Below are 27,700 nucleotides of genomic sequence, written 5' to 3' on the forward strand. Positions count from 1 at the left end.
GGGAGCCTGCTTCCTCCTCTCTCTCTGCCTGCCTCTCTGCCTACTTGTGATCTCTGTCAAATAAATAAAATCTTAAAAAAAAGGGGGGGGGATTTACTAGCTTCCGTAACATGGAAGTCTAGAGGTGGTACCAGTTTCAGACATGACTAAAGCATCCATCTCACCTGTGCTGCTTTCTGTGCCGGCGTCATACTGCAGTCCTATGCTTTCCTCGCTGGTTGAGGGGGGAGGATAAGGTTGCTAGCTCCCTAAGTTCCCTCACCACTCAGCAATCCCAAAGCTTGAGTGTTTATCCAGGGAAGACTGGTGCAGCTTGGGAGGCATATGCCCCCTGCCCACTATGGTGAAAAGGTTATGGACCAGGGTTGAGGCCAAAGACTAAGGATGCAGGACACCCAACACTGACAGGTGGCTGCTAGAGGGGGGGACGAGTAAGGCCCTGTAAGAACTCAGCAACTGCCCCACCCCTGGACGCGGCCCAGGGTCACTGTGGATCAATCTGTTTCTGCTTTAAAAAGCAAAACAAAACAAAACCCAAAAACAACTTTATTTGACGAAAGACAAAAACAAAAGTTATTTACAGTAGTTTTTTGCTCAAATAATTCAACGGGATAACTGTGCTTCTCCAGCTTTCTCTCACGACCCAACCAAGCGGAGGCTGCCCTACCTCCAGCCTCCCCATCTCGCACAAGGGGGAAATGCCAACCAGAATTCAGCAGCATGGCTCCTCACCCCTCACCACCTCTACTGCTCAGTGCACTGTGGGAAGGAAAAGTCCCACCCCAGCCCAGTACACTGCCAGGGGCTCTTGCTATAAGCATCTTCCAACAGTGCTACCAGACCTGGGCTCAGACATGGGTGGGGTGGAACAGGCTGGGCAAACAGCAGCTTCAGCTGTCTTGAAGCTGCTGTTCTTTCTTCCCCAGCTGGGCCTCAGGAGGGCGAGGATCCCTGATCCCCCTAGGACATGCAGGGACGGGCTGGGGTGGCAAAAGAGAGAGCTGGGGTGGCAAAAGAGAGAGCCTAGGAAACTTGCCCATTCAGAGAGCAAAGCTCCCTCTCCTTAAGTAACTGATCCCCATTCCCACAGCAGTGGGTAGGCCAAGCCGCTGAGAAGTCAGGTAGCCTCCCTGAAGCCTTCAGACATCATCCCAGAAAGGACAGAACACACGTTGCTGCCTTTCTCCTGGCCAGGCTCACCCAAGTCAGTCAACCCCCAGGAATCTCCCCCTTGTGCCTGCCTGACTGGGCAACTTCAGGAAACTAGAAGCTGAGGGCTCCTGACCTGTCTTTCGGCTCAGTAACAACATTATTCAGAACAAAAATATTTTGGCTAATAGTAACCTAGAATTAGTGTTTCTTAGGATATATAAAGATGGGGTGTATTGCTGTCAAACGCTGTTAGCAGTGAGACAGCAGAATAAAAAATGGAGAGGAGGGAGAAGAGTAAGACCGTGATCTAGTTCACTGTGAAGTTCAGAGCAGAGGGCTCTGCAACTCCAATTTAGAGAAAGGTGCAATACAGAGACACAGTGGACAGGCTTCCTAACCGATTTCCAGCCCCAGCCTCCAGAGAAGGCAGCTTCTCAGCAGCTGGGGGCACGTTCCCTGCGTCTTCCAGGAATAGGTTCTTGCCACTGTCATGGGAATAACTGCCCATCGGAGTCAGCTACAAGGGCTTCCTGACCAGTAGGTGGCTCACTTCTCTCCAAGTAGGAGCTACTGGCAGCTTTTTCCGTTCTGGCCACACTAATCCAAAGTTCTTAAAGGAATTCAAAACTCAGGCTGCTTGGCCATACTTTCAAGGATAAAGAGGGGAAAACATTAAGGAGAAAAAACAAAACAAAACCAAAAAACCCACTGCCTTGGTCTAGCTAACTTCCTCTGTCCCCCAAAACATAGTAAAAACAAAAATTTAAAAAACAAAACAAAACAGAAAAACGAACAAACCAAACCAATAACCACCTGTCCGGTTTTTATCATCCTTCTCTGCTCTGCGCTTAGAAGGTTTGGTCAGATTCTGTATTGGACCCTTTCTTTATTCTTAAAGGCTTTGTGCCTGACGCAGAAAAGCCAAAGCTCAAAAAGGGTTTTTTTGTGTGTGTGTCGTTTTTTTTTTTTTTTTTTTTTTGTAAATCAAACCAACAATAAAACAACCATTTGGAATTTTGCAGAGATTTAGCTGGTCCCCGAAATAAAGATACTCCTTCCCTGTAAAACACTCACCAGCTGCAGTGGTGCCTAATTCCCAGTTCGTCAGATTCCCTCAGGCAACACACACTGACTCCCCACACCTGGGCTAACTACTCCCATTAATGGAAACCCCAGCAAAAAAGGAAAAATAAAGTTTAGTGAAAACCTAAACATTCAACTGGAGTCCGTTCTGTTACATCTGCTGGGTTCCTCTTCTCTTTTGTTCACACGTATGAACTTGGACTGTCCACACTTTGCTTAACACAGAGAGGCCCAGCTCCAGGGCGTAGGTCTGAATGTGGTGGGTGTCCTGTGCCCAGCCAGGAAAGCAGGCTGGGACAGAGGTGTCCTAGGGATTCTCTGGAGAAGCAGCAGCAGCACCATGCCTGTCTCCGATCTCAATCTCATCACTGAGGAGGCCTGGAGAAACGGCAGTTAGCAGAGAGGTCCCTGTCACAGTGCAGTGACACCAGCTGGCGTCTTCCTGCTGAAGACCTCTGGACAGAGGAGATGATCCCGATGTTTGGCAGTGATCCAAGAAAACCCTCTGTATGAAAGGGAACTCAAATGGAAACCCAGGACAGCTGGCTCGAGCCTCGAGCACCCCTTTTGGCAGATGCCTACTTGGGGTTTTCAGAGACTAAGGGGATCGGAGTGTGCAGTAAGGGGGGCGATGGGTCCTGCTGCTTCTGAAGCTCCATCTCAGCAGCCCTCTGTAGCGCCACCTCTACCAGCAACTGGAAGCTACTGAAGTCCTCCTTGTCCTGCTCTGGGGGTGTGGGCGGTGGCGTGTTGAAGAGTCCACCTGTGGGGCTTCCGGCTTCAGCTCTGGTCAGTAGAGTGAGTGTGTTGCCAGGGGCCACCAGGGGCTTCGGGGGCTCCAGCTCCCCTGGTGGGAAGGGGGCTGCTGGCTTTTCCCCCTGGCCTGAGTGGAGTGGCACAGAGCACACGGACAAGGAGAGCACATTGGTGGGGGCTGGTACAGACACAGCCAGCACTGAGGGGCTGCTGCCTCGGGGCAGGGCCACATCTGAGGCCTTACCCCCGCGGCGGGAGATGGTGAATTGATTGGGGTCTTTGCCGTCCTTCCGGAGCATGTCTGGGAGAAGGCGCCGCCGGGCGTTGATGAACCAGTTACATATCTGGAATGCACAGAAGAGGCCGTGATCGGTTCACTCGGTCAAAAACCAGCTATGAAGCACCTACGTTCCTGGCCCCAGAAACATGGCAGCAAACAACACAGACATAGTCCCAGCCTTCAGACAAGTTCACGTTGGGAAGAGAGAGTTAAAAAAGAAATCCTACAAGTGAATATAAAATTACAACCAGTGGTGGGGACAATAATGGGAAGACCCAATCTAGTCTTTGTGGACTCGGGGCAGAACTGACAGCAGCAGGCCAGGACACCATGGCACACCACTGAAGGGCCTCAACACTGGCCTGCTGACCTACACACCTTGCACACTGTAGCTGCCTCTCCTGGCCCTGTCTCTTCTCCCTGTTTATCGGCAGATACAGAGCATGTACCAGCGGCTGCTCAGGGCAGAGACCAGAACCCTCTCCCCCTCACCTGTGTGGCAGGATATTGGGAACTGTGTGGACTGCAGCAATGGCTCACGTTTCTCTACGGTTTGGTGAATGGATCAAGGCTCAGCTCTCCTTAAGGCTCCTGTACCAGTTTCTACCCCTGCTGATCACCTCTCCTGGCCCATTTCCAGGGCAAGCTCTTGGCTGCCATCTTCCTATGGAGTCTGTCTCTACCTAGCCTAAGGGACAGCCACCTAGGGCAGGGGCTGGTGCCTGGAGTTGTCCTGGCTCCTTGCTCAGCAGGTACAAAAGCTCCTGTGCAGGGAAGAGCCAGAGCCTTCTAGTGGCTTCTCTTCCTCTCCATTCCAGGGGTTCTCATTTATTCCTCTTCATCTCCAGGGTCTTCCCAGTACAAACACATGCACACACACACCAGCAGGCATCAGCAGACACCGGCTGAGCTGAATGCTGGCTAAGGCTACAGGGGAGCCCCAGAGAGAGGTAGGGCTGAACAGCTGGGTGAGGCAAAGGAAAGGAAAGGTACTGATACTAAGCACCATGCCAGCCGCCTCACTTGCATTATGTTTCATCTGTACGAGCTGGAAGGTAGTCAGCAGTGTCCTCTAAGTACTAGGAGGGAACTGAACTCATAAAAGATGAAAGAACATGCCCAGAGTCACACAGGCTCTGAGTCTAGAGCGGGGATCCAAACCCAGGTCTCTAGGCTTTAGGGCCTGTGCTTTGCTGTGTCTTAGCAAACAGGTGGAACTGACAACTGAATAATCATGACCATAATCCTGAGAGCAAACACTTGTTGAACACAAAACACACCAGATGCTGTTCTGAACATTTCCATCTAATTACTTAATCTCCAACTTATGAGATAGGTAGTGTGATGACCACTTTATTTGAACTGGGGAAGCAACAGAGGCCCTGATCAGAGCTCGGTAACTTGCTCAAGGTCACCACTTCCAGGCAACCCCTACTGCCTGGTAGAGAACAGACTGAACAGACTGAAGCCTTTTCTGCTCCTCGGGATGCTTCCCCTCCTGCGTCCAGCCGCTGCCTCAGCAGCTCCCCGTGCCACCCCGGAGCACTGCGTCTGCTCCCCGTCGCTCTGCGCGCAGGGGAAGGTGTCAGGTCACCGTGACCTGGTTCACGTGAAGTAGGGATGAGGATTTCTGTTAAGAAAGCAGGCTTGGGGAGGGGAACTTAGGTGTTTATTAGCAGCTGTGTGGGCACCTAGCCCCTAGCAGCACCTCCCATTTTGGCTTAGAATTCAGGGAAGAGCAGAAACCACGCTCCCCACACGCTCAGCCTGGTCCACAGAAACTTGGCAGCCTGCTGTCTGTTTTGTCTTCTCATCCGCTAGAAATGCGCAGCTGAGGGGGGCCGGGTAAGGGCAGGCCTGTGTGCACGGCAGTGCCGGGCTGTGATAACAGGCCAGCAGGAACTTCTGTAGCCCCTTCCACCTGCCGACCCATGCCCAAGTCAGGGAAAAAGCATGTGATTTGCCCCCACTCAAGGTCCTTGGGGAGGTGGTAGGGAGAATGCCAAGGTGAATTCTGTGATTGATATGGCACAACCCAGGCTGGGTGCCTCAAAGCCTATCTCTACCACAAACTGGCCCTATGGGACCAGCGGCTGTCCTGCTGGTACTTTGTATCAGCGGCTGCGATAAAGAATGTGGGAGGAATCCCTGCGGCAAATGGGAGTGGGAGGGCACCAGGAAGCTGATGAAGGCCACGAGGATCAGAGCAGGGTCTCTGAAGAAGGCGACACTCGTGCTTTCATTCTATTGTCTTTTCAGCTGTCCAAGACAGAAGCCAAAGAAGGGAGAGAAGTGAAGGCATGGAAGGACCTTTCCCAAATACCACTGGACCCCCACTTGTGTTATGACCACCCATACCCGGGTGCTCTCAAAAGCAGCTTGGCTGTATTATAATCACCTTGAAGGTGAGTTTAAAAAATAGCTATCTCTTGGGGGCGCTTGGCTGGCTCAGTCGGTGGAGCGTGCAACACTTGATCTCAGAGTTGTGGGTTCAAAACCGGTGTTGGGTGTGATTATTTACAAATAAAAAAATTAAAAAAAAAAAATCTCATCTGCTCTACAGGTCCAGTGGGAGTGGGGTGGGGTGGGGTGGGGGCGGAGTCAGGAATGTGTGTTTTTAAACAAATTCCCTGAGTTCTGCTGCCCATACTTAGGAACCAGTGGTTCAACCCGCTCACCCCCATCCCCTCTGCTGACCCTTAGCCCCTCTCCTGCTTTGCAAAAGCCTCTCAGGTAACTCCATTTGAATGGAGTTCTAATGGCCTTGAAAGGAATGGGGAGCTCAGCAGACACCACACTGGCAATTAATTACACTGAATTCTTAGTCCATTAAATATTGTCTTTCCTTCCTACAGGAGGCTCCCCAGGGGGCAGAGATAGTGCCTGTTCTACCACTGTGTTTTCCAGCACACAGCACTGGGCCTGGCACCGAGCACACCCCCAATCAGTATGAGTGAAAGAATGGGGCCCGAACCCTCCCCGCCACGCTTCCCTTCCCTCTCCAACAGGCAGCCAGCCCCTCAGCACAGTTAGAAACCACAGCAATAAAGTGGGCTCAGAAGGTGTCACAGGGACCTGTGAAAACCCTTCACAAATGACTTTTTTTTGGTCTTACCCTCCCAACTGCCTAGCCCCAGGCAAGTACCAGCAAACCAGTTAGTTAAATGACTCATTGACTTGCTAATGAGATTGCTCTTGGGCCAGTTAAAGGAGACAATCAAAAGAACTGTCCCCAGGGAGAGAGAAAACAAGCTTGGCAAAATGCAGAAGCATGTTGAAGCCAGGTGATTGGTTCTAGGAGTGCATTATAATATTCTCTTTTGTGGATATTTGCAAACGTTCTTAATAAACACTGAAATTTAAAAAATTAAACACAGGAAAAAGAGATATCTGTCTCCAGGGACCTGGGCCAATTTTTCCAGAGTGAGAAGCTACACTTCTTTACTTTTGAGGTCCTGCCTGTTGACATTTCCCCACACTTCCTCATTTTCTATCAATTCAATAATTGTTTACTGAGCACCTACCAGATACCAGGCATAGAGCTAAACTCGGGATACAGTGATATAGTGATAAGTAAGCCTCCTGTTCTAAAAAGCAGCTATATAGTCCGTTGTCCAAGTGCTGACCCAGTTATGGTACTGTGGGAACACACAGTTCCTCTGAGGGTTGAGGGTCTCTCTGGTTAGGAGTGGGAATGAAGTGGTCTGGGGTACTGATTCGTGTGGCACGAGTACTGGGGGAGGCAGGGGTGAGGCTAGCTAGGCAGATAGGGGCATCGGCATAGCCGGCCATACTGTCATTAGGTGGGCAGGAGTCACTGAAGGGCTTTTAATAGTGGAATAGCGAGTGGTAAGACAATGATAGGTTGGACCAGGGAAGGAAACCCACACTTCAGAAATACTTAAGGGGAATGCATACTTTAGGAATGCATAGGAATTGGTGACTGATCAAATGAGCTGAGGAAGGGAAATGAAGGGGCCCACCTTAGAAAAAGAAAGAGCCAGTTTGGAGAAGTTATCCATTACCAATCAAGAAATCTGAGGTGCCTGTGAGACCGTCAAGCAGAGGTAGAAGGGTGGAGGCCCTGTGGGATTCATGGTATAGTTTTCCCCCAGGGCCACATGGTCCCCACTGCTCCTTAACTCTCAGCAGGACTCTAGAGCAGGGTGGCCAACACCAGAACCCTACCCATGAGGGCACACCAGGATCCAGCTGGCCCTTCCTCGGCCCAACATTTCTCTAAGTGGAATCAGGGATATATCATCCTAGGAATCCACTAGTTCTCGGAAGAAATGTTTTAGCTTCACATTTCCATTCTGATCTTGAGTAGGAGCACAGTAGCCTCCGGCAATCTAGACTTGCTCAAGTCCAGAGTCAGTGCCTTTGTCATACTACACATCATAGCCGACTCAGCAAAGCATCATCATCCCCATCCACCATTTTACATTAAATTTTACATTGGTTTCACAATTACATTGGGAAACTGGTTATTTTACAATTTATAAGAGCAAAAGCAAGAACGTTTTTTTTTTAACCCAGTTTTTATACATGCTTAAGTGACATAATAAAAATGTATCAAGTCAACATGTTGCGGGGAGGTGGGTCTGTAAAAAATAAATTAGAGAAACTGGCACATCACTCAGTTGTAAGAAATGGTGTCCCTGGGGTACCTGGGTAGCTCAGTCATTAAGCATCTGCCTTCGGCTCAGGTCATGATCTCAGGGTCCTGGGATTGAGCCCCACATCGGGCTCCCTGCTTGGTGGGAGCCTGCTTCTCCCTCTCCCACTGCCCCCTGCCTGTGTTCCCTCTCTCACTGTGTCTCTCTCTGTCAAATAAATAATAAATTTTAAAAAATCTTAAAAAAAAAAAAAGAAATGGTGTCCCTGACCGAAAGCAATTTCAATGCAGTGTGGCAACACAGGTAGGAGGTGCACCAGGAACACAGGAATAGTGGCCTCAGACCTAATCCAAGAATGCTCTCATGAGGAAATGCTTACATGGAGTGAGCCAAGTTCAGAAAAGTCATGAAGAAGCCTAGGGAGAAGGCCTGGAGGAACAGAGGGCCGAAGGTTCACAGGTCCTGGGGACAAGAAGAACTGAGAGATGAAGCTGGTAAGCTCCTGACTTTGGATTCTCTGCAAAGGACAGTGGGGTCCATGGTGTGTGCGACACAATCAGATTTGTACTTTTGTGTCCAGGAGAATGGACTGAGGGAACGGAGTTAGATGGGATGCTGTCCCAATTCATGAACTGCTTAATAAAGCCCATTTAAAAAAAAAAAAAAAGAGAACGGACTGAGGGAAAAAGGCTGGAGGCAGAAGACCAGCAAAGAGCCCATCGAGGTGATCCTGGTTTTCAGGCTCAAGCCTTTGGCCTGTGTTGTTCTACGTCCTGTGAGTTCCAGTCCGCCTCTTCTGGGAGGCCTGCTGACACTCCAGGCTGGCTTAGAAACACTGCTTGGGTCTCTGCTGCCTTCTGTCCCAGCAACACTTTTTACAAACACTAATGGCTAGGTCCTCCCCACTTTCCCATCCTAGACTAGACACCTTGAGGGTGGGAATGTGTCTGGTTCCTCTCTGGGACCTCAGCTCTGGTTGGGAGTGCTTGGTACACTGTGAGATGCTAGGCACTATCAGACACCTGGGGTCAGTCCAAGACCTGTGATCTAGGAGATGAGGATGACAAGAGCAAAAACACCCACTCTGTGCTCACCTCGCCGTGAGCCTTGAATCTTTCTTCTCCATCCCTCTTCCTTATATGCTATGCCAAGTACCACAGTCATCTCCTTTTTTCAGATGAGGAACGTGAGGCTCAGGGAGAGGCAGTGGACCTGGCCAACATCCAGGCTTCTTCTTGTGGAGAAGATGGGATCTGAGTCAGGTTCTGTAACCCTAGAGCCTTTCTCACAGACAGACTCCCATTAACCACTGCCCAGCAAGTATAAAGTCAGGTGACAGGAGTTCTGAAGGCTGAATACTCAGCGTGAGGCATCATGGAGAAGGGATGGGAACTGGGGAGACAAGGGAGGTTCCAAGGTGGGGGGGGTAAGGGAAGGAAGGAGAGTTAGCACCACAGATTCAAGTAAGGAATCTATTAAAGGCTAGGAAAAGAGCTAGAACAGGAGGCTGAGGGCCTTGGGGTAGAGGCTTAGCCGGCTCATGAAGGGAGCGCTGGGGACTCATGGGGCAGGGGATGGGCCTTCGCTAGACTGGGGGCCTGCTGTGTCGCCCAGGTAGATGAGAGCCAAACTGCAGGCAAGTCAGTGATAGTCCAGGGTGTCTACCTCAGCGCCATGAACACAGAACAAAACTCCTATAGGTCAGCAGCCAGGCAGTTCAAAGATGATATCTTGCACTCTGATGAAAAGTGGACAAGAGATTTTCAGGTATGCTCATGTGGATGGTTTACAAAGCACTTTCTTTCTTTTTTTAATATTTTTTTTTCTTTTTTTAATATTTTATTTATTTATTTTTAGAGAGTGTGTGGGAGGTGGGGGAGTGGGAGTGTGGGCATGGGACAGAGGAGGGAGAGGGACAAGCAGACTCCGTGCTAAGCGTGGAGCCCGATGTGGGGCTTGATCCCAGGATCCTGAGATCAAGACCTGAGTTGAAATCAAGAGTCAGATGCTCAACCAAGCCACCCGGGTGCCCCATCTTTTCTTTCTTTCTTTTTTTTTTTTTTTTTTTTTAAAGATTTTTTATTTATTTATTTGACAGAGAGAGATAGGCAGTCAGAGAGAGAGGAGGAAGCAGGCTCCCCGCTGAGCAAAGAGCCCGATGCGGGGCTCGATCCCAGGACCCTGAGATCATGACCTGAGCCGAAGGCAGCGGCTTAACCCACTGAGCCACCCAGGCGCCCCATCTTTCTTTCTTTTTTTTAAAAGATTTTATTTTTAAGTAATCTCTACACACAATATAGGATGTGCATTCACAACCCCAAGGTCAAGAGTCACGTGCTCCACGGACTGAGCCAGCCAGGTGCCCCCAAAGCACTTTCACATCCAGTTCTGAATCTGCTCCTACAACAATTCGGTCAAGCAAGGGAGGATTCGAACCCCCACTTTACAGATGGAGAAATCAAGATGTGGTCCTTTGCTCCTACGTGGCAGAACTGGGTTTTGAACCCAGAACCTCTGAATTCTGCCCTTTCCTTGGCCATGAGCCCAACTCATTTTTTTAACTACACTGCAGACCACTAGCTGCCCTTCTGCCACCAAGTCACTAAACCCTGCTCTGGGGCCAGGGGCTGAATTCCAAACACGCAGCGCCTTCTCACCTTCCCCACGGTCTCCACTGTTAATGACACCAAGACATTCATAGTGGTGCCTTGCCTCTTCAGAACTCCCCCAGATCTAGCTGCAGTCACCTCATGTCATGGTCTTCCCTTGAGGCAGAGTGGGTGTTGTCACGTGGCCACACAGTGTATCAGCGACAGGACTTAGGACTAGAACCCAGGTCTCCTGCTACCTGCTCCTTACCTGCAGCACGGACAGGTTGGTCTGTCCAGAAAGGCTCAGCTTCTCCTGCTCTGAGGGGTAGGCGTTGTAGCGGTGCAAGTACAGCCAGTCCCGGAGGATCTTCACCGATTCTTTGGGCAGGTTCCCTCTGCGCTTCCTCTTGCCTGCCAGGGAGAGGAGGCCTTCGTCCTCACCCAGATCACTGTCTGACATGGTGTCTAGGGGCTAGGTGGACCTTGGGCAAGCCTGGAACAAGTGACAGAGGGGATGGGGACATCATTACCACACATTCCCTTTTACCCTTTCCCTGTCTCCAAACACATCATCATTATAGCCTGGGACACCGAAATGGAGGAATGGTAAATCAAAGTCTCAGGCCATACCTTCGCCTGGGCAACCTAGAAGGGATGAGTCTGAGATGCTTTCATTTCATGCACTCAGTAGAGGACTAGTGAGATAAGTGGCAGCTCTTTAAGAAGCAGTACCAGACTACAAAGAATTTTAGCTACCCCTGAGGTCTGTTTTCCATGCACTGTACTGAGCACTTCACACTATCTCAGTCAAGTCCTTTTAAGACAGACACTACTATTATCGTCATTTTATAGATGAGAAAATCAAGACCAAGAGAGAACGCCACCTAATTTAAACAGTTACCATGTGACCCAGTAATTTCACTCCTAGACATCTACCAAAGAGAAATGAAAACCTGCGTTCACACAAAACCTTGAACACAAACGTTTATAGCAACATTATTCGTAATAGCCAAAAGGTGGAAAGAACCCAAGTGTCCAACAGTGGAGGAATGGAAAAACGAAATGTAGTCCATCCATATGGTGGAGTATTATTTGGCCATGTAAAGGAACTAAGTCCTGATCCATGCTACAGTGTGGATGAACCTTGAAAATATGCTAAGCGAGAGAAGCAAGTCATGAAAAATACATATGAGTCCGTTTTAATGACCAATTTAGAATAGGCTGGGGGAGGAGCCTAGAAGGAGGACAGCTAAAGGGTATGGAGTTTCTTTCTGAGGTGATAAAAATGTTCTAAAATTGACTGTGGTGGTGGTTACATAGTTGTGAGTATACTAAAACCACTCATTTGTTTGCTTTAAATGGGTAAGTGGTAGGATATGTGAGTTACATCTCCATAAAGCTGTTATGGAAAAAAACAAACAAAAAACCCTTCACCTCCAGGATAGGGTATGGAAGCAAGGTTTGGACCGACGTTTGCCAACAACAACAACCAACTCTCGCCAGCCTCCCCAAACTCTAGCATTTTGCTGCCCAGGTCTGGAAAGTCTATTAATCACTACGGTCCTACCGCAATGGGTGTTTCACATTTACTGCACCTACTGTGCCCTGCAGTGTTGAGTCATCCCTATTGGTTGTCTCAGACATTCTCTTTTGTCATCTAGCCCCTGGCTGGGTCCATGAATCAATTCCTCAAAAATCCAGATAAATGAACAAGGCTGGACTCTGGTTCTCTCCCCTTGGCTGTGTGACCTTGGCAAGTGTGCTCTCTCCTCTCTGGGCTTGAGCCCCCTCTTCACCTGTCAAATGTAGGAAGGGGTTTCCCTAGACAACCCGACTCAGTTACTCATCCTAACTTCTGGTTCACACATGCAAAAGAGATTTACATTTTAAAACCAAAAGTTCCAGGGCAAGCTAATGCCAGAATCTCAAGGCTCCTCCCTCCTCAGCCTTTTAACAGCTACCCAGCAGGCTGGGCCAACAGACTCTGGCATCTCCCAGGTTTTGTTTCCTCGACTTGGGCCTGAGCCCAGATATCTGGGCTGGCTCGGCCAGGCTTTCGAGGGAAGGGTCTACCCTCCCAGCCAGGCCACCTGGAGGTGAGACAGGCACTGGTTAGAGGTGCCACTCCTCAGAGAACACCAACAGCAGGCTGCTTTCTGAGGTCAGGTTTCTGGGACTTAGCTGGCCAGGGCAGTTGGGATCTGGGCTCAGGGATGCAGTCTTGGCAGGCTATGAGAAGTTTACTCAGGGTTATCTGTATAAATTCCACCCTGGCTGCCAACCAAGTCCCAGTCTGCAGGGTTCCTAGGGTGGCCGGTGGAGATGACCCCTGAGCCTACAACAGACCTCTCTCCACCATCGTGTCCTGCACTCCAGCCAGCTTACAACGGGGGGAGGTTTCCCACATACATACCCCATACTCACACCCAGACACACAGACTGACAGACACACACGCCCTCACCACCAGGCAACTCTGTAGCAGTGCTCAGATAACAGGCACCAACCCATCCCTTAGCTCCTGGAACCACCAAGGTTTTCACCGACAAACACAGCACACACAAAGCTTACAGAGCCCACGTCTACCACGAACAACTGGTACCCACGAAACCAGCCCAATTCCTGGCTATATGCCTACCCACAAACTCCAACCGACCCGCCCACCCACGATCTCTCAGACTGAGGAAACTCCAAACGTCATCACACCAGCGATCAATTCTTACCCCAACTGGCCCGTGGCAGCACCCTCACGACAGGACACCCGGTGCACCCTTCTATACACTCCACGACGCCGACCTGCAGCCACTCCCGAATGCACTTTCTGACAACTCCCCCAGCTCCACCGGACACTCCCCCGGGCCGCGCACTCACGCTGCATTCCCAGCAGTTCACACAAAGCGCGCAGTCTCCCCCGCGGCCCAGACCGAGTCGGAGCACATGGCTCCCGGGGCGGCGGGGAATCGGCCTGCGCTCGGGGCGCCCGCACCCCCTCAGCCCCCTACCCCGCGCTAGACTCGGCGCCCCAGCTCCCCCGCCGGCCCGCAAAGTAGGTGGGGCGGGGGCTCTGCAAGAAAGAAAACTCACGTGTCTGTCCCGGGGCAGGAAAAAGTTTGGTTCCCACCCCCTTCCCCCGCCGCTTGGCGCTGTCTGACTCTTCGGGGCGCGGGGCTGGCCGAGCCTGCGCGCTCGGCTTTGTGCTCCGAACTCGGCCCGGAGGGGGAGGGGAGGGGGCTGGGCCCCCCCCCCCCCCCCCCCCCCCCCCCCCCAGCCCTGCGCCCAGACTCCATGTTGGCCGCCCCCTACCCTAGAGAACTGCGCGCTTCCCCCGCGGGAGGCTCGGCTCACGCTCGGCCTGCCGGAGGGTCCCGGCGCGCACAAACTTTCTTCGGGTTGCCGGCCCCACGCGCCCCGCTTCCTTGGCCCGCCTGGGAGTGACAGATGCCTCCGAGACAGACTTTCCTTTGTTCCAAAGGAAAGGGGAACTCGCGCGGGCTCCCCAGCCCCCCAGCCCCGGGCCCTTGCCGCTGCCCCCACCCGCAGCTGTCACTCTCGGCGGCCCCCTCCCCGGCTCGGCCGCCGCGGGGGGGGGGCGGAGGGGGGAGAGGGTTCTGGCGGTTAGCAACGTGCACTTTTTAAACCAAACAAACCCGCCCCCCGCGCGCTCACCCCGGCCCGGGGCAGGGGCGGCCCTCTCACGGGCTGGGATCGTACGGAGCTGGGCCCCCCAAAAGGGCCTCGAGAGAGCTTCCAACTTGGGGGGGGGACGGTGCGACATTCCCCCCCACCGGCCCCCGCCCGCCCCCCAGCAGTCGCGGCTCACAAACACCAGAGCTTACACACCCACAATCGCACGCGCCAGGACGACGCCCCCTCCCCCGCCCGGCCGAGAAAAAGAAACTTTCCAAGTTGTCCGCGCGCCCCCCGCCCGACTCTGTCCCACTCCTGCGCCCCGCACTGACTTTTCCGAGCGGCTTTTCCGTCCACGCGGCCCCTGGCTCGGTGCCGGGCGTCTTGGCAGGGGGCGGGGGGCGCCGGCGGAGCGCGCCGCGTACCTGCCGGGCCTGACACTCGGCCTGACAGCTCGCGGCTGGAAAGCACCTCGCGGCCTGACGTCAGATCCCCTCTCCTCCCCCCCGCGCTTTCCTCGCCCTCCCCCACTCGCCCGGAGGGAGAAAACAAACTTTGTGCGGAGCGCGGCGAGCTACGCCCACCCCCCGCGGGGCGGGCCGACGGCGGCCGGGGGCTTCGTCCCGCCCACCGCGCCCGGAGGGGGCGGGGCCGGGCGGGCACCTTCTTCCTGCGCCCACCCCCACCCGCAGGAATGCCACATGGCCTCCGAAGAGGAGAGGTGGGAGCCCGGCTTCGGGAGAGTCCGCTCGGGGACAGGAAGTGGCCCGTTCCTCCTCTTTGGGAGCGTTTCCGCAGCGCCTACTGTGTGCTTCAGGCTGGGAGTGGGGGCCGTTTGCCGAGGGGAGAAGTAATGCAAAGCCTAACATTCGTGAGACCGCTGCCTCCAGCACGTCTCCCGCCGGCGGTGTGATGGCTCCCATCGCACCGGGAGGAAACTGAGGCCCAGTGAGCCGGGGGGCGTTTACCCCAGCTGGTGAGGACCGGGCTCTGCACGCGACGCCTCAGCGGCCGCTAGAGTCGGGTAGAAGGCTGCCTCGGACACAGCCCCAAAGCACGCAGCTCCTGGGTCTAGACACAAGTGGCGGCCTGAGGTAAAAACGGCGCTTGAGGAGTGTTTCTCACACAGCAATGCGGAGCGGGGCCCCTGGCGTGTACCATCCTGTGTTGCAGTCCTTGGCTTCTAGGGCTGGTGCCGTTACCTACCGGCTCCGGGCTTCCCCACGAGCTGCAGAGGCTCTGGATTTGGCTTCTGCTCACACAGTCAGCCAGTGTCGTTGGGCCCAGGTGGGTCCGCCGGCGGAGCCCAGGCCTTACCCCACCGAGGCCGACCACCTGACCAGACGCGCCCAGCGCCCCTCGCCCGTGTGTCTTTTCTGGGCTTACCTCACCACACCCAGCTCCAGGATGTGTCTTCTCCATCCGTGCCAGGACTCTCGTCCCTGCGCTTGGCTCCGTACCGCAGTGTGAAACACCTGGTGGCCAACCCCGCCCCGCTTTCCCACCAGAACTTGTGTTCCTCAGAGCGCAGCAGCACAGAGCCTAAAGCCCGGCAAGGCCTTTTCTGGGCCTCTGGTTCCTCATCTGGTCCTAGATATCTAGGACCCTTGAGCAGCCTTGAAATGGCTTTTGGCCCTAATGGCCCTTAGGCAGTGGAGAAATCGGAAAATAAAAATTGAGTTCTTTCCAAACAGGCCTTAAGCCTATCAGAATGCTTGATTAAATGATCGTGCAGGTGCACCTGGGCTCCCAATTGAAGCCAGATTTCCCTGCAACAGCCCAGAACCTAGTTAGCCACACTACCCTCCTCCACACTACAGCAGCACCCAGAATGCCAGTGCCACTACCCACCATGTCACAGATACGGAGACTGAGGCCCAGTGTGGAGGCCCCAAATGATTTCTTGGGGAAAGTGGTGCTCCTGTCTTAGAGAAGAGAGGCTTGGGGAATCTTAGGTAAAGGTAAAACTATGGGTCCTGGTCACTAGGCTCAAAGATGTATGTGGGGCAGGGACCTTCAGGAGGGAGGGGTCTGGAAGGGGAAAGGGGTGCATCCAGGTGAGCCTGGAGCTATGACTGTCCCCAACACTCAATGCCAGGCATTGTGGTCCAGTGCATGAGAGACAGACTTTGCTATTTGGGGGAAGTCACTAGGGACCTGGGCTGTGGCCCAGAGACCTCCCTGCAAGTTCTGTTACCCCCCCCCCACGCCAGGATTTCCCAAGGTTTGTGCTAGGTGGGGTGCTCTGGGGCAAATAGAAGGCACTAGCACTTCCTCCCATAGCTGGGCCACCTGGGATCTGGATAACAAAGCAGCTTCAGGAGCCCCTCCTCAGACTTCCTGGAGGGGGAGGGGAAGGGCTGGATGTAAAAGGAGGCTGGGAGTGTGTCAGGATTGCTCTTTGTAAGCGGATTTCCCCAGGTAAAGCCTAAATACTAGTGGACTCTGAGAATTACCCCATAAAGTTTTTCAACTAGTAAGTATCAGAATGTAAAATGCACGCATTCTCTCAAGCCAATAAGCCCACTTCCAGGAATCTATCATGAGAAATAATTGCAGAACAATGATAAATACTTATACAAGATTGTTCTTTGCAGCACTGTTCCTTCTGGTGGAAGATTGCAGACTGCTACATACCCCTGGCCAGGAGCTGACTTCTTACAGCACCTCTGGGACCTCTGTACAGCAGGATATTGTAATGGGGTAAGTCTGTGCACACTAACCTGGGAGAGAGCCAAGGTGTATGCGTTGTGACAATTTGCAGTGTCCTAGCAGAAAAGAGTTTTGGATATCCTTGGTACCTTTATGGGAAAACCTTTAATAACTGGGAAGTTATTCTTACAGCCTTTTTCTCTCCAGGTTTGCTATTCACCTCCACTTTTCACATATGAAAAAAACTGGGTCCGTGAGGGAAGGGACTTGCCTGATAAGCTGGGGTCCTGACTCCTGGGACAGATCTGGGGTGGGGCCTGGATGGGAAGGACCGATAGGTATGGTGTCAGCCCCTAGACTCACCTGATTGCTTCCTGTAGGCCATTTTAGGAAAAGGCCCAGAAACAAGGCCCCTCAGGCCAGAAAAGGGACTGAATAGGTTGCATAAGGCAACTCCTGCTTTTGTACTGGAAAACCCAAATAAAAGGCTGCTACTGATGGGGCTCCCCATTGTGCCTGTTCCTGGTGAATTTGGTTACCACGTAGGTAAAAATAAATGTCATGTAAATCCACTTTCATTAAAGAAAAAAAAGAAAAGCCACTGCCTTTTTTACCGGGGTTTGATGGAAGTAGGGTAAGGGACCAATATTTACCTGGAGCCAGTTGGAGCCAAGGCTAGATTTGGCAACATAAAGGAAATGGGGTTCTGTGGGGTGGAGGGGAAGAGTCCAGAAAAGTCCAGGGTCAGTGAGTAATTCAGGAAACCGTGGAATCAGTCAGCTGGTAGGGCCTTGAAGGCCAGGGTACGGAATTTGGATTTTGCCTTGTGGGCAGTAGGGAGCCTTGCAGGTTCCTGGACCTGCTGAGGAGAGATGGGAAGTGATTGGCTGCAGGGTGGTCAGGCGAGGCAGCTCTGGGTAATTGAGGCCAAATTGATGGAGACCTGTCTCTGAGGGTGAGGAGGTTTGTGGTTCCCTTCTGTGAGGTTCAGCATTATCATCTAATGTGGATTTCAGCTTATCAACATCTTCCTTTTGAAAAGATTTGTCGTATTCTGTTGATCATTCACAATTTGCTTAGCTTTCTCCTAGTTTGAGATACCCACTCGTCGAATTTTTGAGTGCTTAGTGTTTGACAGGCTGTGTGCTTGAAGCTGGGGAACTCACTGCCTGGGCTATTAGGGATGTTTTGGGCAACAGTGCCAGCTGATGGAAGGGGTATGGGGTTTGGCGTTTGGAGCTACTAGCCAGGTGGTGTAGGCAAATCATCCAACCACCCCCCCCCCCCCCCGTTTTTAAAAAGATTTTTAATTTCTTTGTCATAGAGAGAGGGCACAAGGAGGGGGAGCTGGCAGGCAGAGAGAGAGAAGCAGGCTCCCGCTGAGCAAGGAGCCTGTTGGAGGACTGGATCCCAGAACCCTGAGATCACAACCCGCCAAAGGCAGAAGCTTAACCAATTGAGCCACTCAGGTGCCCCCCCCACCCTTTTAAAAGATTTTATTTATTTGAGAGACAGAGATAGTGACAGAGAGCATCAGCCGGGAGTAGAGGGAGAAGCAGGCTCCCCACTGAGAAGGGAGCCTGATGTGGGACTTGATCCCACTACACTGGGATCATGACCTGAGCTGAAGGCAGCCACTTAACTGTCTGAGCCACCCCGGCACCCTTATACAAACACTTTGAGCCTTCCTTTTTTCATCTCTGGAAACATCCGGATTTGGTGAGGGCCAAGGGCAGCTGAGGGAGAAACAGACGCCCTGCTGAGCAGGGAGCCTGATGGAGGGCCCATCCCAGAATCCTGGGATCACGATCTGAGCCACCCAGGTGCCCCTAAATGATTTCTTTTAGGGCCTGTTGGAAAGCTGTAGGCAAACAAGCACTTACATATGTGTGTGTGTGTATATATACTGCTTTCAGAATCATTTAAGCCAGGGTGCCTGGGTGGCTCAGTCAGTTACATTTATTTGAGAGAGAGAGAAAGAAAGATCTATTTATTTGAGAGAAAGATTTATTTGAGAGAGAGAGAGATAAAGGTCTCGCACAAATGACACAGAGGAAAAGCAGACTCCCTGCTAAGCAGGGAGCCTGATGTGGGCCTTGATGTGGGGCTGCTTATGACCTGAGCCAAAGGCAGATGCCATACCGACTGACATATACACACACACACACACACACACACACACACACACACACACACACTACTTTATATATATGTATATGTATATATGTAAGTGGGGAGTCATATTATAAATATATACACATATCTACATGTATATTGTATATATAAACAAGCATATATATAAACAAGCATTTATATATATAAATGCTTGTTTGCCCACAGCTTTTTAAAATTTTTATCTTTGCTGGTTTAAGTGCTATGGACTATTATCTGAAAGTTGTGTATGTCTGTATGACTTTCCTAACAGGCCAGGCTAATCTTTATTCTGGCCATGCATCATTATCTGATTTTCTTCCTGTGCAAACAAAGGGGTATTTCATATGGGTCCAGGTTGTAGCATTTTAACTCAGGGGTGTTGGTGTGGTAGGGATGTGGCAGTGATCTGCGTGTAGGGACACCACACACGTGTAGAAGGGATGTGGCAGTGATCTGCGTGTAGGGACACCACACACGTGTAGAGACACCACAGTCTCTTGCCTTGATGCCCTCTGGCTTCTAGACAAAGATTAAGTAGTGAGTGTTGTGTTTTTTTTTTTTTTTTTTTAAGATTTTATTTATTTATTTGACAGATACAGATCACAAGCAGGCAGAGAGGCAGGCAGAGAGAGGAGGAAGCAGGCTCCCTGCTGAGCAGAGAGCCCGATGTGGGGCTTGATCCCAGGACCCTGAGATCATGACCTGAGCTAAAGGCAGAGGCTTTAACCCACTGAGCCACCCAGGCGCCCCGAGTGTTGTGTTTTTAAATTGGGGATTAAGAAAATCACTTTTGATTTTCTGGTAGTCTGCTCCTCTACCTGTGAGCCACTGGGTATGGCACCTCCAATCATGGCTACAGAAGTCAGCCAGGCAGAGTTGGCTATTGTGGGGCTTGGGAGACTTACTAACTGTATTTTTCCTCATTTCTTTTATGAGGGTCTGTGTGATAGGGTAGATGGGGATCAGATCCATTTGGCATAGTTTTATCTTTTTTATATGTGGCTATTTCCTTCTCCTGGAGTTTTTTTTTTTTTTTTTTTTAAGATTGATTTATTTGAGAGAGAGTGCAAGCGAGCTAGCGTGAGTGCAGGGGTGGCAGAGAGAAGCAGAGGGAGAGAGAATCTCAAGCAGACTCCCCACTGAGTGCAGAGCCCGATGAGGGGCTCCATGAAGGGTTTGGTCTCACCATCTGGAGATCATGATTTGAACTGAAACCAAGAGTTGGATGCTTAACCAACTGAGCCACCCAGGCGCCCCTGGGGTATGTTTTTTAATTCCAAAAGCAATGTACTGTGTTAATTAGGGCAAGTTAATCAATGCAGGAAGCGTATAGGGACAAAATGAGTTACCTCCCCCCACCCCACCCATTCCCACCTTCTAGTACTGGCAGTGCTAAGAGGTATGTAGCCTTTCTCACCTTTCTCCACGTGCAAATACATACACACATCCTGAGAGGTGTTTTCTCTCCTCCCTCTAATTTACGTCCCCCCAACCCCCGATTTCAGCAGGGCTGCAATTAACATTTCCTATGTAAATATCTTTGCAATTTTGAGAATTTCCTGAAATAGATTCTCTGAAGTGGAATTACTGGGACAAAGAGCAAGAATGGATATTTTTAGGGCATAAACCCAAAGCACTCTCCATGGCAGTGTTTGCAGTGTTTGAGTGCTTGCTTACCCTCGTGCTCAGTCGCAGGAAGACTTAGCAATTTTGTGGAAATCTTCTTTGATGGCTGAAGAGTAGCCTTTGGTTCTTTTAATCTGCATTTTTTTTTTTTTTAAACTATTGGTGAAGTTGAATATCTTAACGTTTTGTAACTATTGGGCATTTGTCACCTGTGAATTATCTGCATATCTTTTGAAATCTTGAGTTTCTTTCTGACTTGTAAGCACTTTTCAGTATGAAGGATGCCTAACCCTTGTTTATTATATTTATTGCAGGTAGGTTTTTTCCCTCAAGATTATTGTTCGCCTTACTTTTTTTCTAAGCTGGGCTATTTTTGTTTATTATTTTTATTCATTTTTATTTTTAAAGTTTTATTTTATTTAAATTCAATTAATTAAATAGAGTGTATGATTAGTTTCAGAGATAGAGTTCAGTAATCTATCAGTTGCATATAATACCCAGTGTTCATTATGTGATGTGCCCTCCTTAATGCCCATCACTCCCCATCTTCTACCTCCCCCTTCCCTCCAGTAACCCTCAGTTTGTTTCCTATAGTTAAGAGTCTCTTATGATTTGTCTCCCTCTCTGATTTTATTTTATATTTTTCTCTCCCTTCCCCATGATCCTCTGTTTTGTTTCTTTTTCCTTTTTTTTTTTAATTAAAAGATTTTATTTATTTATTTGACACAGAGAGAGAGAGAGGGAGAGAGAGAGCAGGAACACAAGCAGAGGGAGTGAGAGAGGAAGAAGCAGGCTTCTCGCTAAGCAGGGAGCCCGATGTGGGGCTCGATCCCAGGATCCTGGGATCATGACCCGAGCCAAAGACAGACGCTTAACGACTGAGCCACCCAGGCGCCCCTCTGTTTTGTTTCTTAAATTCCACATATGAATGAAATCATATGATACTTGTCTTTCTCTGACTGACTTATTTCGCCCATGCGAGGCTCAAACTCACCACCCCCAGATCAAGAGTCGCACACTCTTCCAACAGAGCTGGCCAGGCTCCTATTTTGTTTATGTTTAAACTTTTCACTTGGTCAAATATCAGTCTTGTGCCATTGCCCAAATAGCTTGCTTTTGGGTTAGGAAAGAATACAAGCAATCAAAGGATATTTACTTACACTTTTTGATTTTGTTCCTATAAGGCCTAATTTTTAACATTTAACTCTTTACTACATCTGGACTTGATTTTGGTTTACAGTGTGAGGCTAAGCGTCCCAATAACTTTTTTTTTCTGAATGGCATACCATTTCTTACCATCTTTCACATATTTTTGGATGTGTGATGTCACCTTTTCCAAGCCAGTGAGTTCTTAAAGCTGTGTTTCCTGGTGTGTCTCATGGAGGGAGTATCTTGAGACTACTACTTTGGTGGATGAAAAGACAGATTTCCGCCAGGGAAGGAAAGCCTTTGAATTTCTGTGATGAGACAGATTCTCTCCGTGAAACTAATGACTTTTTGCTTTAAGGACCCTCATTCTTCTCTCTTCCAAGGCCCTGTAAGAGGTCATATGTTTCTATGAAATGTACAAAATTAAGAAATTTTCATTGTAGGAACACCTGGGTGACTCATTCGTTTAAGTGTCTGCCTTCAGCTTAGGTCATGATCCTGGTCCCAGGGTCAAGCCTCACATGGGGTTCCCTGCTAAGCATGGGAGAGTCTGCTTCTCCCTTTCCTTCTGCTCCCCGTCCTCAGCTTGTTCTCTCTCTCTCACTCGCTCACTCTCTCTCCCTCAAATAAGTAAATAAAAATCTTTTTTTTTTTTTTAAAGATTTTTATTTATTTATTTATTTGACAGAGAGATAGATCACAAGTAGGCAGAAAGGCAGTCAGAGAGAGAGGAGGAAGCAGGCTCCCCACTGAGCAGAGAGCCTGATGCGGGCCTCGATCCCAGGACTCTGGGACCATGACCTGAGCCGAAGGCAGAGGCTTTAACCCACTGAGCCACCCAGGCGCCCAGTAAATAAAAATCTTAAAAAAAAATTTTTTTTTTTCATTATAACATGGCTTCCCTCCTCACTATTCTCTTGTTAAGTGACCTCATGTTGGTCCTGGACATTTTTTGGATCTGGCTAATGGTTGGGTTAGAATACATTCAGTTTGGTTTTATTTATTTATGTGGTTTTTGGTCACTTCCACTAGTGATTTGAGTGTGTCTTGGTGTAGGAGAAGGTGCAGGAACAGAGGTAATATCACCATGGTCAGGTGTCCTACAGCACCTGTGCCAGAGGTGCGTTAAGGAAGATAAACAAGGTTTGAAACATCTGGAGTCAGAAGCTGATCTATGCAAGAGTCTTTTGATCATAAAGACTGTAAAAATAGAAGCAAAGGACTCAGTTCTTACCAACACTTATTAAAAGTGGAAGTTTTCTTCTGCCAAGAGGCTACTCGATAATGCAACGTGTACTGTTATAAATGTACGTGTTAGAAGACTGAGTCATCCTTATCTTCTCTCTATAGACGGATATTACAAAATCCTTCTCATATGAAAAACCATCAGAAAATATGGCCCTAAAAGTAGGAAAAAAAGGCTTACAGAAGTGTTGCAGGCAGTTAAAAAGAAAATGTTGTTTTTCTGGATTTTGTGATGTTCGAGATATCTATTTTTAAAGACGTAATTTGCTATAATTTTTTTTCTCATTTTTGAAGAAATATTCACATTCGTTGCAATTTTTGTACATTTTACATTCTTAGCTCCTCCCCAATTATGTAAGTTTCAGGTCACACAAAATACGAATCTGCCTTCAACCCTCAGGTTGAATATTTTGGCAAGGATAAAGCCTGATCCCTTCAGAAGATCTGGGTATAATTTGTCCCCTCTGGCCTTTTGGAAAAATGAAATTTCTTGCACTTCACCCTGATTTTGACACTGAAATAGAACTTTTAAAAGAGGTCATTAAATGAATGATACTTTGTGCACTTCTTTTTCAGGAGTCCTTTCTCTTTGTACTTGAAGAGTTTCCTTGTTCTTTTTGGGAATTACCTCTTACCCTCTTGTATGGATAGACCACATTTTGTTTATCTATTCATCCATCAGCAGATGCTTGGGTTCTTTCCACCTTTTGGCTCTTGTGAACATGGTGTACAAATATCTGTTTGAGTCCCTATTTTAAATTATTTTGGGTATATACCCAGAAGTTTCATCAGATTTTTAAGGCATTACTCTGTTGTCTCTCAGCTTTCAGTATTGCAGTTGGGAAGTCCCGAGTCATTCTGAATACTGATTCTGTGTGTATGACCTACTTTTACTTCTCTAGAAAATTCTAGAATCTCCTCTCTTCCTTAGTGGCCTAGAGTTTCTTAATGAAAGGCCCTCACAGGGATCCAATTTTCCCATTTTGCTGAGAGTTCTTGGAGTTGAGTGGGGGCATGAAAGCCCAGGGGCCAGTCTCCCCATTTAGTACTGTGAGCACTGTGCCTCTCTGGCGGTGTTCCAAGAGCTGAGTGGAGCAAGAGGGCCAAGGTTCTGGACATCCTCAATGGTTAATATGTGTGGACTTTTGTATAAACCCTCTGTTGCTGGCACTGTCTCTGTCTCCTGTGCCCCATGTCCACCTATCCAGGGACCTTGTTCTACTTTCTCCTAAAAATATGTTTCTGATCTGCCAGGGTCTGTCCCCCGTGAGGGGAGAGGGTGGGTAATGGAGGGAGGGGATCTAAGAGTCTGCTCATTGGAGTTTGTGAGCTGCTTTTTATTTATTTATTTTTAAAAAAGATTTTATTTAGGGGGTGCCTGGGTGGCTCAGTGGGTTAAAGCCTCTGCCTTCGGCTCAGGTCATGATCTCGGGGTCCTGGGATGGAGCCCCACATCAGGCTCTCTGCTCAGCAGGGAGCCTGCTTCCCCCTCTCTCTCTCTCTGCCTGCCTCTCTGCCTACTTGTGATCTCTCTCTCTGTGTCAAATAAATAAAAAATCTTAAAAAAAAAAAAGATTTTATTTATTTATTTGACCGAGATCACAAGCAGGCAGAGAGGCAGACAGAGAGAGAGAGAGGGGGAAGCAAGTTCCCTGCTGAGCAGAGAGCCAATGTGGCGATCCCAGAACCCTGGGATCATGACCCGAGCCGAAGGCAGAGGCTCTAACCCACAGAGCCACCCAGGCACCCCTGTAAGCTGCTTTTTAAACCCTCTTTTACTAATCTTCCTACCACTAATTTCTGAGCCTTTTAAGGATTCTTTAATGTAAATCAGGCTAGACTGTCATTTTTTCATATTGCCTGCTTGGTGTTGCTGTCTGATGATACTTGTCCATTTATTTTCCAGTCTCCAAAATGTCATTGTGGTCCTCTCTTCCATTCTCCTTTTTCTTGTGGGTTTTTGCATTTTGAAAGTGGAGTTTGAAGAAGGAAGTGTATCACAAGTTTTATACATGTGATAAATCTGTTTCAACTTAACCCCCCCCCCCCCAACACTAGGACCTCTGTCAACTAGTCTGCCTTTCTCCCTTCGGTTTGAGGTGTTACCTTTATTCCTGTACCAAATACGAAGTCCCATTTGTCTATTTGTCTGTGTGTCCTATTAATGAACTTTCTTTTCCACTTCAGCAGATATCTTCTGAGCACATGCTGTGTGCCAGGCCCTGATCGAGGCACTGGACGTAGAAAACAGTATATTAGGCAAAGCCCTTGCCTCATGGCGATTGCATTCTAATGGAGGCAGGCAGGCAGCAAGCTCCTAATGTCCGAGATAAGTACTCAGAAGAAAAAGAAATCAGAGTACTGGCATAGGGAGTGAGAGGTTAAGCTACTATGGATAAGCTGGTAAGAGGAACGCCATCTCAGGAGGTGGCACTGACTGGAATCTTGAATGACCTGGAAACTCCAGCTGTGCGAGGATCTTTAGAGGGCTGTTGCGGACAGAGGACGTACAAGAGCAGAGACCCTGAGACAGAAATGAGCTTTGGGAGACAAACAAGAGCAGTGTGGACTGTTAAATTGTCTATTTTTCCTTTCATTTCTGTCCGTTTTTGCCTTTGTATTTTGGCCATCTGTTGTCAGGTACAGATATGTTTAAAGTGTTTAATATCTTTCAGATGGATTGACCCTTTTGCCACTATAGAGTGTTTCTCTTTATCTCTAGTATTTTAAACCCAGACAGTCTGACTCCTAAGTCCATATACTTCACCTCACACAAACTGCCCCACCTCTCCAGGTGTGTCCTCAGGTGGTCCTGCAGCTCCTGTATTCTCAGTGGTTCCAGACTCACTCAGGTGTGCTCTGCCAGCCAGATCTTCTGACCCTGGGTCTTGATAAGACCAGCTGGAATTCTGTTCTGTACTCCAGGGAAGTCCCCCCAGCCCTTCCCAAGACGCTGCAGTTTGCTAGATGTTCTCATTCGCCACCATCTTAGGCCCTGGAGCCTGCTTGCCTACAAGCATGCCCTGGTCCTGTAGAGTCTACACATGTCAGTCACTTTCCCTGCCACCTCTCTCAGTGTTTCTCCCTTCAGCCTTCCCACCCCTCACCAAGCCTTACTAATACATGTCCAGTAAGCCATTTACAGTTAGAGGGTGAGAGGGAAGGTGTGGTTTATGAAAACACAGAGGACTCCGGCTACTGGAGGATTTGTTATGGCCCAGCAGTACCCAGCCTTCCCTCACCTGCTCCGGGCTCTGGTCTCCCCTTCCCTCCGTTTTGAGGGCCTGCTTCCCTCTCCCCTCACCCGTTTCTTCTCTGAAGCAAAACCAGATCTTTCCCTCTGCCGTCTGTAGAGCCGTTTATTTAATGGCTGCTTTTGTTGTCTTTGTTTCTTTGGCTTCTCCAGGGTCGGGTGCTGTCTACTTTGGTCTACTTTGTATACTTGTGTCCAGACTAACTAAGAGTTGTGTGGGGCCAGCAGTCAGGTACAAGAGCTTCCACCTAGCTCTGCATGCTGGTTTTACTGTCCTGACTTGCTCCTGTGATTGGGTGAAATGTTGGCATTTCCTGGACATTATGATTATTTGGAGGAGCAGAATATTTGAAGCCAGGACTTTCTAGAAGAGTCTAAGAGATCTGTGATGCTGAGTGAATCATCACACCGAGGCCCAAGGAGAGTCTGTACCAAGTGGTGGAGCTAGTCCTTAAGCCCTGGCCCAGGATGTACCCTGGCCCTGATGGACCCTTGCTTGGGTGTACCTTGGGTCATTCCCTTACCCTCCTGGAGCCCAGCTTCCCATGTGGGAAATGGGAGTAATAGCACTATCTCCTTACAAGTCTATCCTGAGAGATAAATTGTAAAATGCTTATCCTATGCCCTGCCTAATGCTTGGGAAACCGTGAGGGCAAGGATAGGCATTAGCTGGGGAAAGGAAAGGAAACTGTGTTATACTCGTGTGATGGAATACTACTGACCAACAAAAGAGATCTGCAGATACGTGCAGTCACGTGAGTGAATCTCAAAAATACGCCAAGTGAGAGAAGCCGGATACAAAAGTGTGACTATTGTGTGATCTCTTCACATAAAACTCTAAGAAAGAGAAAGGAATCTATGAAAAGTAGATCAGCTGGGGAGGTGGGCTGGACCAAAAAGGGGAATGAACACATGTTTGACAACATTAATTTCATTTTTCACTTAAGTGGGTAAGTTTTTTAAAGACAGTGAGATGCAGACTAAGCAGTAGTAACGGGAAACATGCAACAAATGGTTAAATTTTCTCATACATTAGAGTTGACCAGCAGCTTACATAGGCAGTTAAGCTATGATTTGTTTACTGGGTTATAAATTTACTTTCTCTCATCCAAGATGGAGACATTTTATGGCTCAGCATCTGGATAAACAAAATCCTTTAAGGCCCAAGTACCTTGTGCCTAACAGTTTCCCTTTAACTGAAATGAATTCCTTTCTTAAGGGCGAATTTATATCTGACTTTATATTTCTCTCTCTCTCACAAAGGCAAGGAATGTTCCTATTTTGTTTCTGTGTGTCTGTATCCTTAGAGCAGAGGGAGCTGCTGGAGGGTTTTGGCCAGGGCAGTGAAGTAGTCAGACATACTTGGGAAGAGCAACCTGAAAGCGCCCTGTGGAGGATGGATGAGAGGTGGGGAAGGGAGAGTCAGGAAGGCTGGTTAAGAGGCTGGGGCAGGGCAGGTCATGGAGCAGTACGCTTAAAATGTGTACATTTTTCTATATATAAATTATACTTCAG

The 27,700-nt window shown here is 49.4% G+C and overlaps 1 protein-coding gene and 1 long non-coding RNA gene across 5 annotated transcripts in view; one reads left to right on the forward strand and one right to left on the reverse strand.

Moving 5' to 3' along the window:
* Positions 1-529: 529 nt before the first annotated feature.
* On the reverse strand, positions 530-14,548 carry LOC111141348 (TGFB induced factor homeobox 2). 3 transcript variants are annotated; one of them, XM_022493825.1, is made up of 3 exons: positions 14,439-14,548; positions 10,750-10,974; positions 530-3,335 (listed from the first exon to the last, which is right to left on the reverse strand). In XM_022493825.1, the coding sequence occupies exons 2-3, from the start codon at positions 10,939-10,941 to the stop codon at positions 2,814-2,816; spliced, it is 714 nt and encodes a 237-aa protein (XP_022349533.1). In that variant the 5' UTR covers positions 10,942-10,974; positions 14,439-14,548; the 3' UTR covers positions 530-2,813. The 3 variants fall into 3 exon arrangements, with proteins under 3 accessions (XP_022349533.1, XP_022349534.1, XP_022349531.1); XM_022493826.1 differs by lacking the exon at positions 14,439-14,548 and adding an exon at positions 13,203-13,580; XM_022493823.1 differs by lacking the exon at positions 14,439-14,548 and having other exon boundaries at positions 10,750-13,579.
* A 409-nt stretch (positions 14,549-14,957) lies between these two features.
* Positions 14,958-27,700, forward strand: part of LOC111141364 — a 79,635-nt gene continuing 66,892 nt past the window's right edge. For both annotated transcript variants that reach the window (XR_002640196.1, XR_002640195.1), the window contains exons 1-2: positions 14,958-15,200; positions 16,704-16,809. This is a non-coding gene — a long non-coding RNA (uncharacterized LOC111141364). The remainder of the gene's footprint in view (positions 15,201-16,703; positions 16,810-27,700) is intronic.

This window comes from Enhydra lutris, unplaced genomic scaffold (assembly GCF_002288905.1).
Source record: "Enhydra lutris kenyoni isolate GAN:26980312 unplaced genomic scaffold, ASM228890v2 scaffoldscaffold6, whole genome shotgun sequence".
In the NCBI taxonomy this organism is placed as follows: domain Eukaryota; kingdom Metazoa; phylum Chordata; class Mammalia; order Carnivora; family Mustelidae; genus Enhydra; species Enhydra lutris.

Coding starts and splice junctions, on each gene's coding strand:
- LOC111141348 (XM_022493825.1), bottom strand. CDS start 10,941: ATGTCAGACAGTGATCTGGGTGAGGACGAAGGCCTCCTCTCCCTGGCA. Junction 3,336..10,749: donor CCAACCTGTCCGTGCTGCAG/GTAAGGAGCAGG, acceptor TGTGCATTCCAG/ATATGTAACTGGTTCATCAA.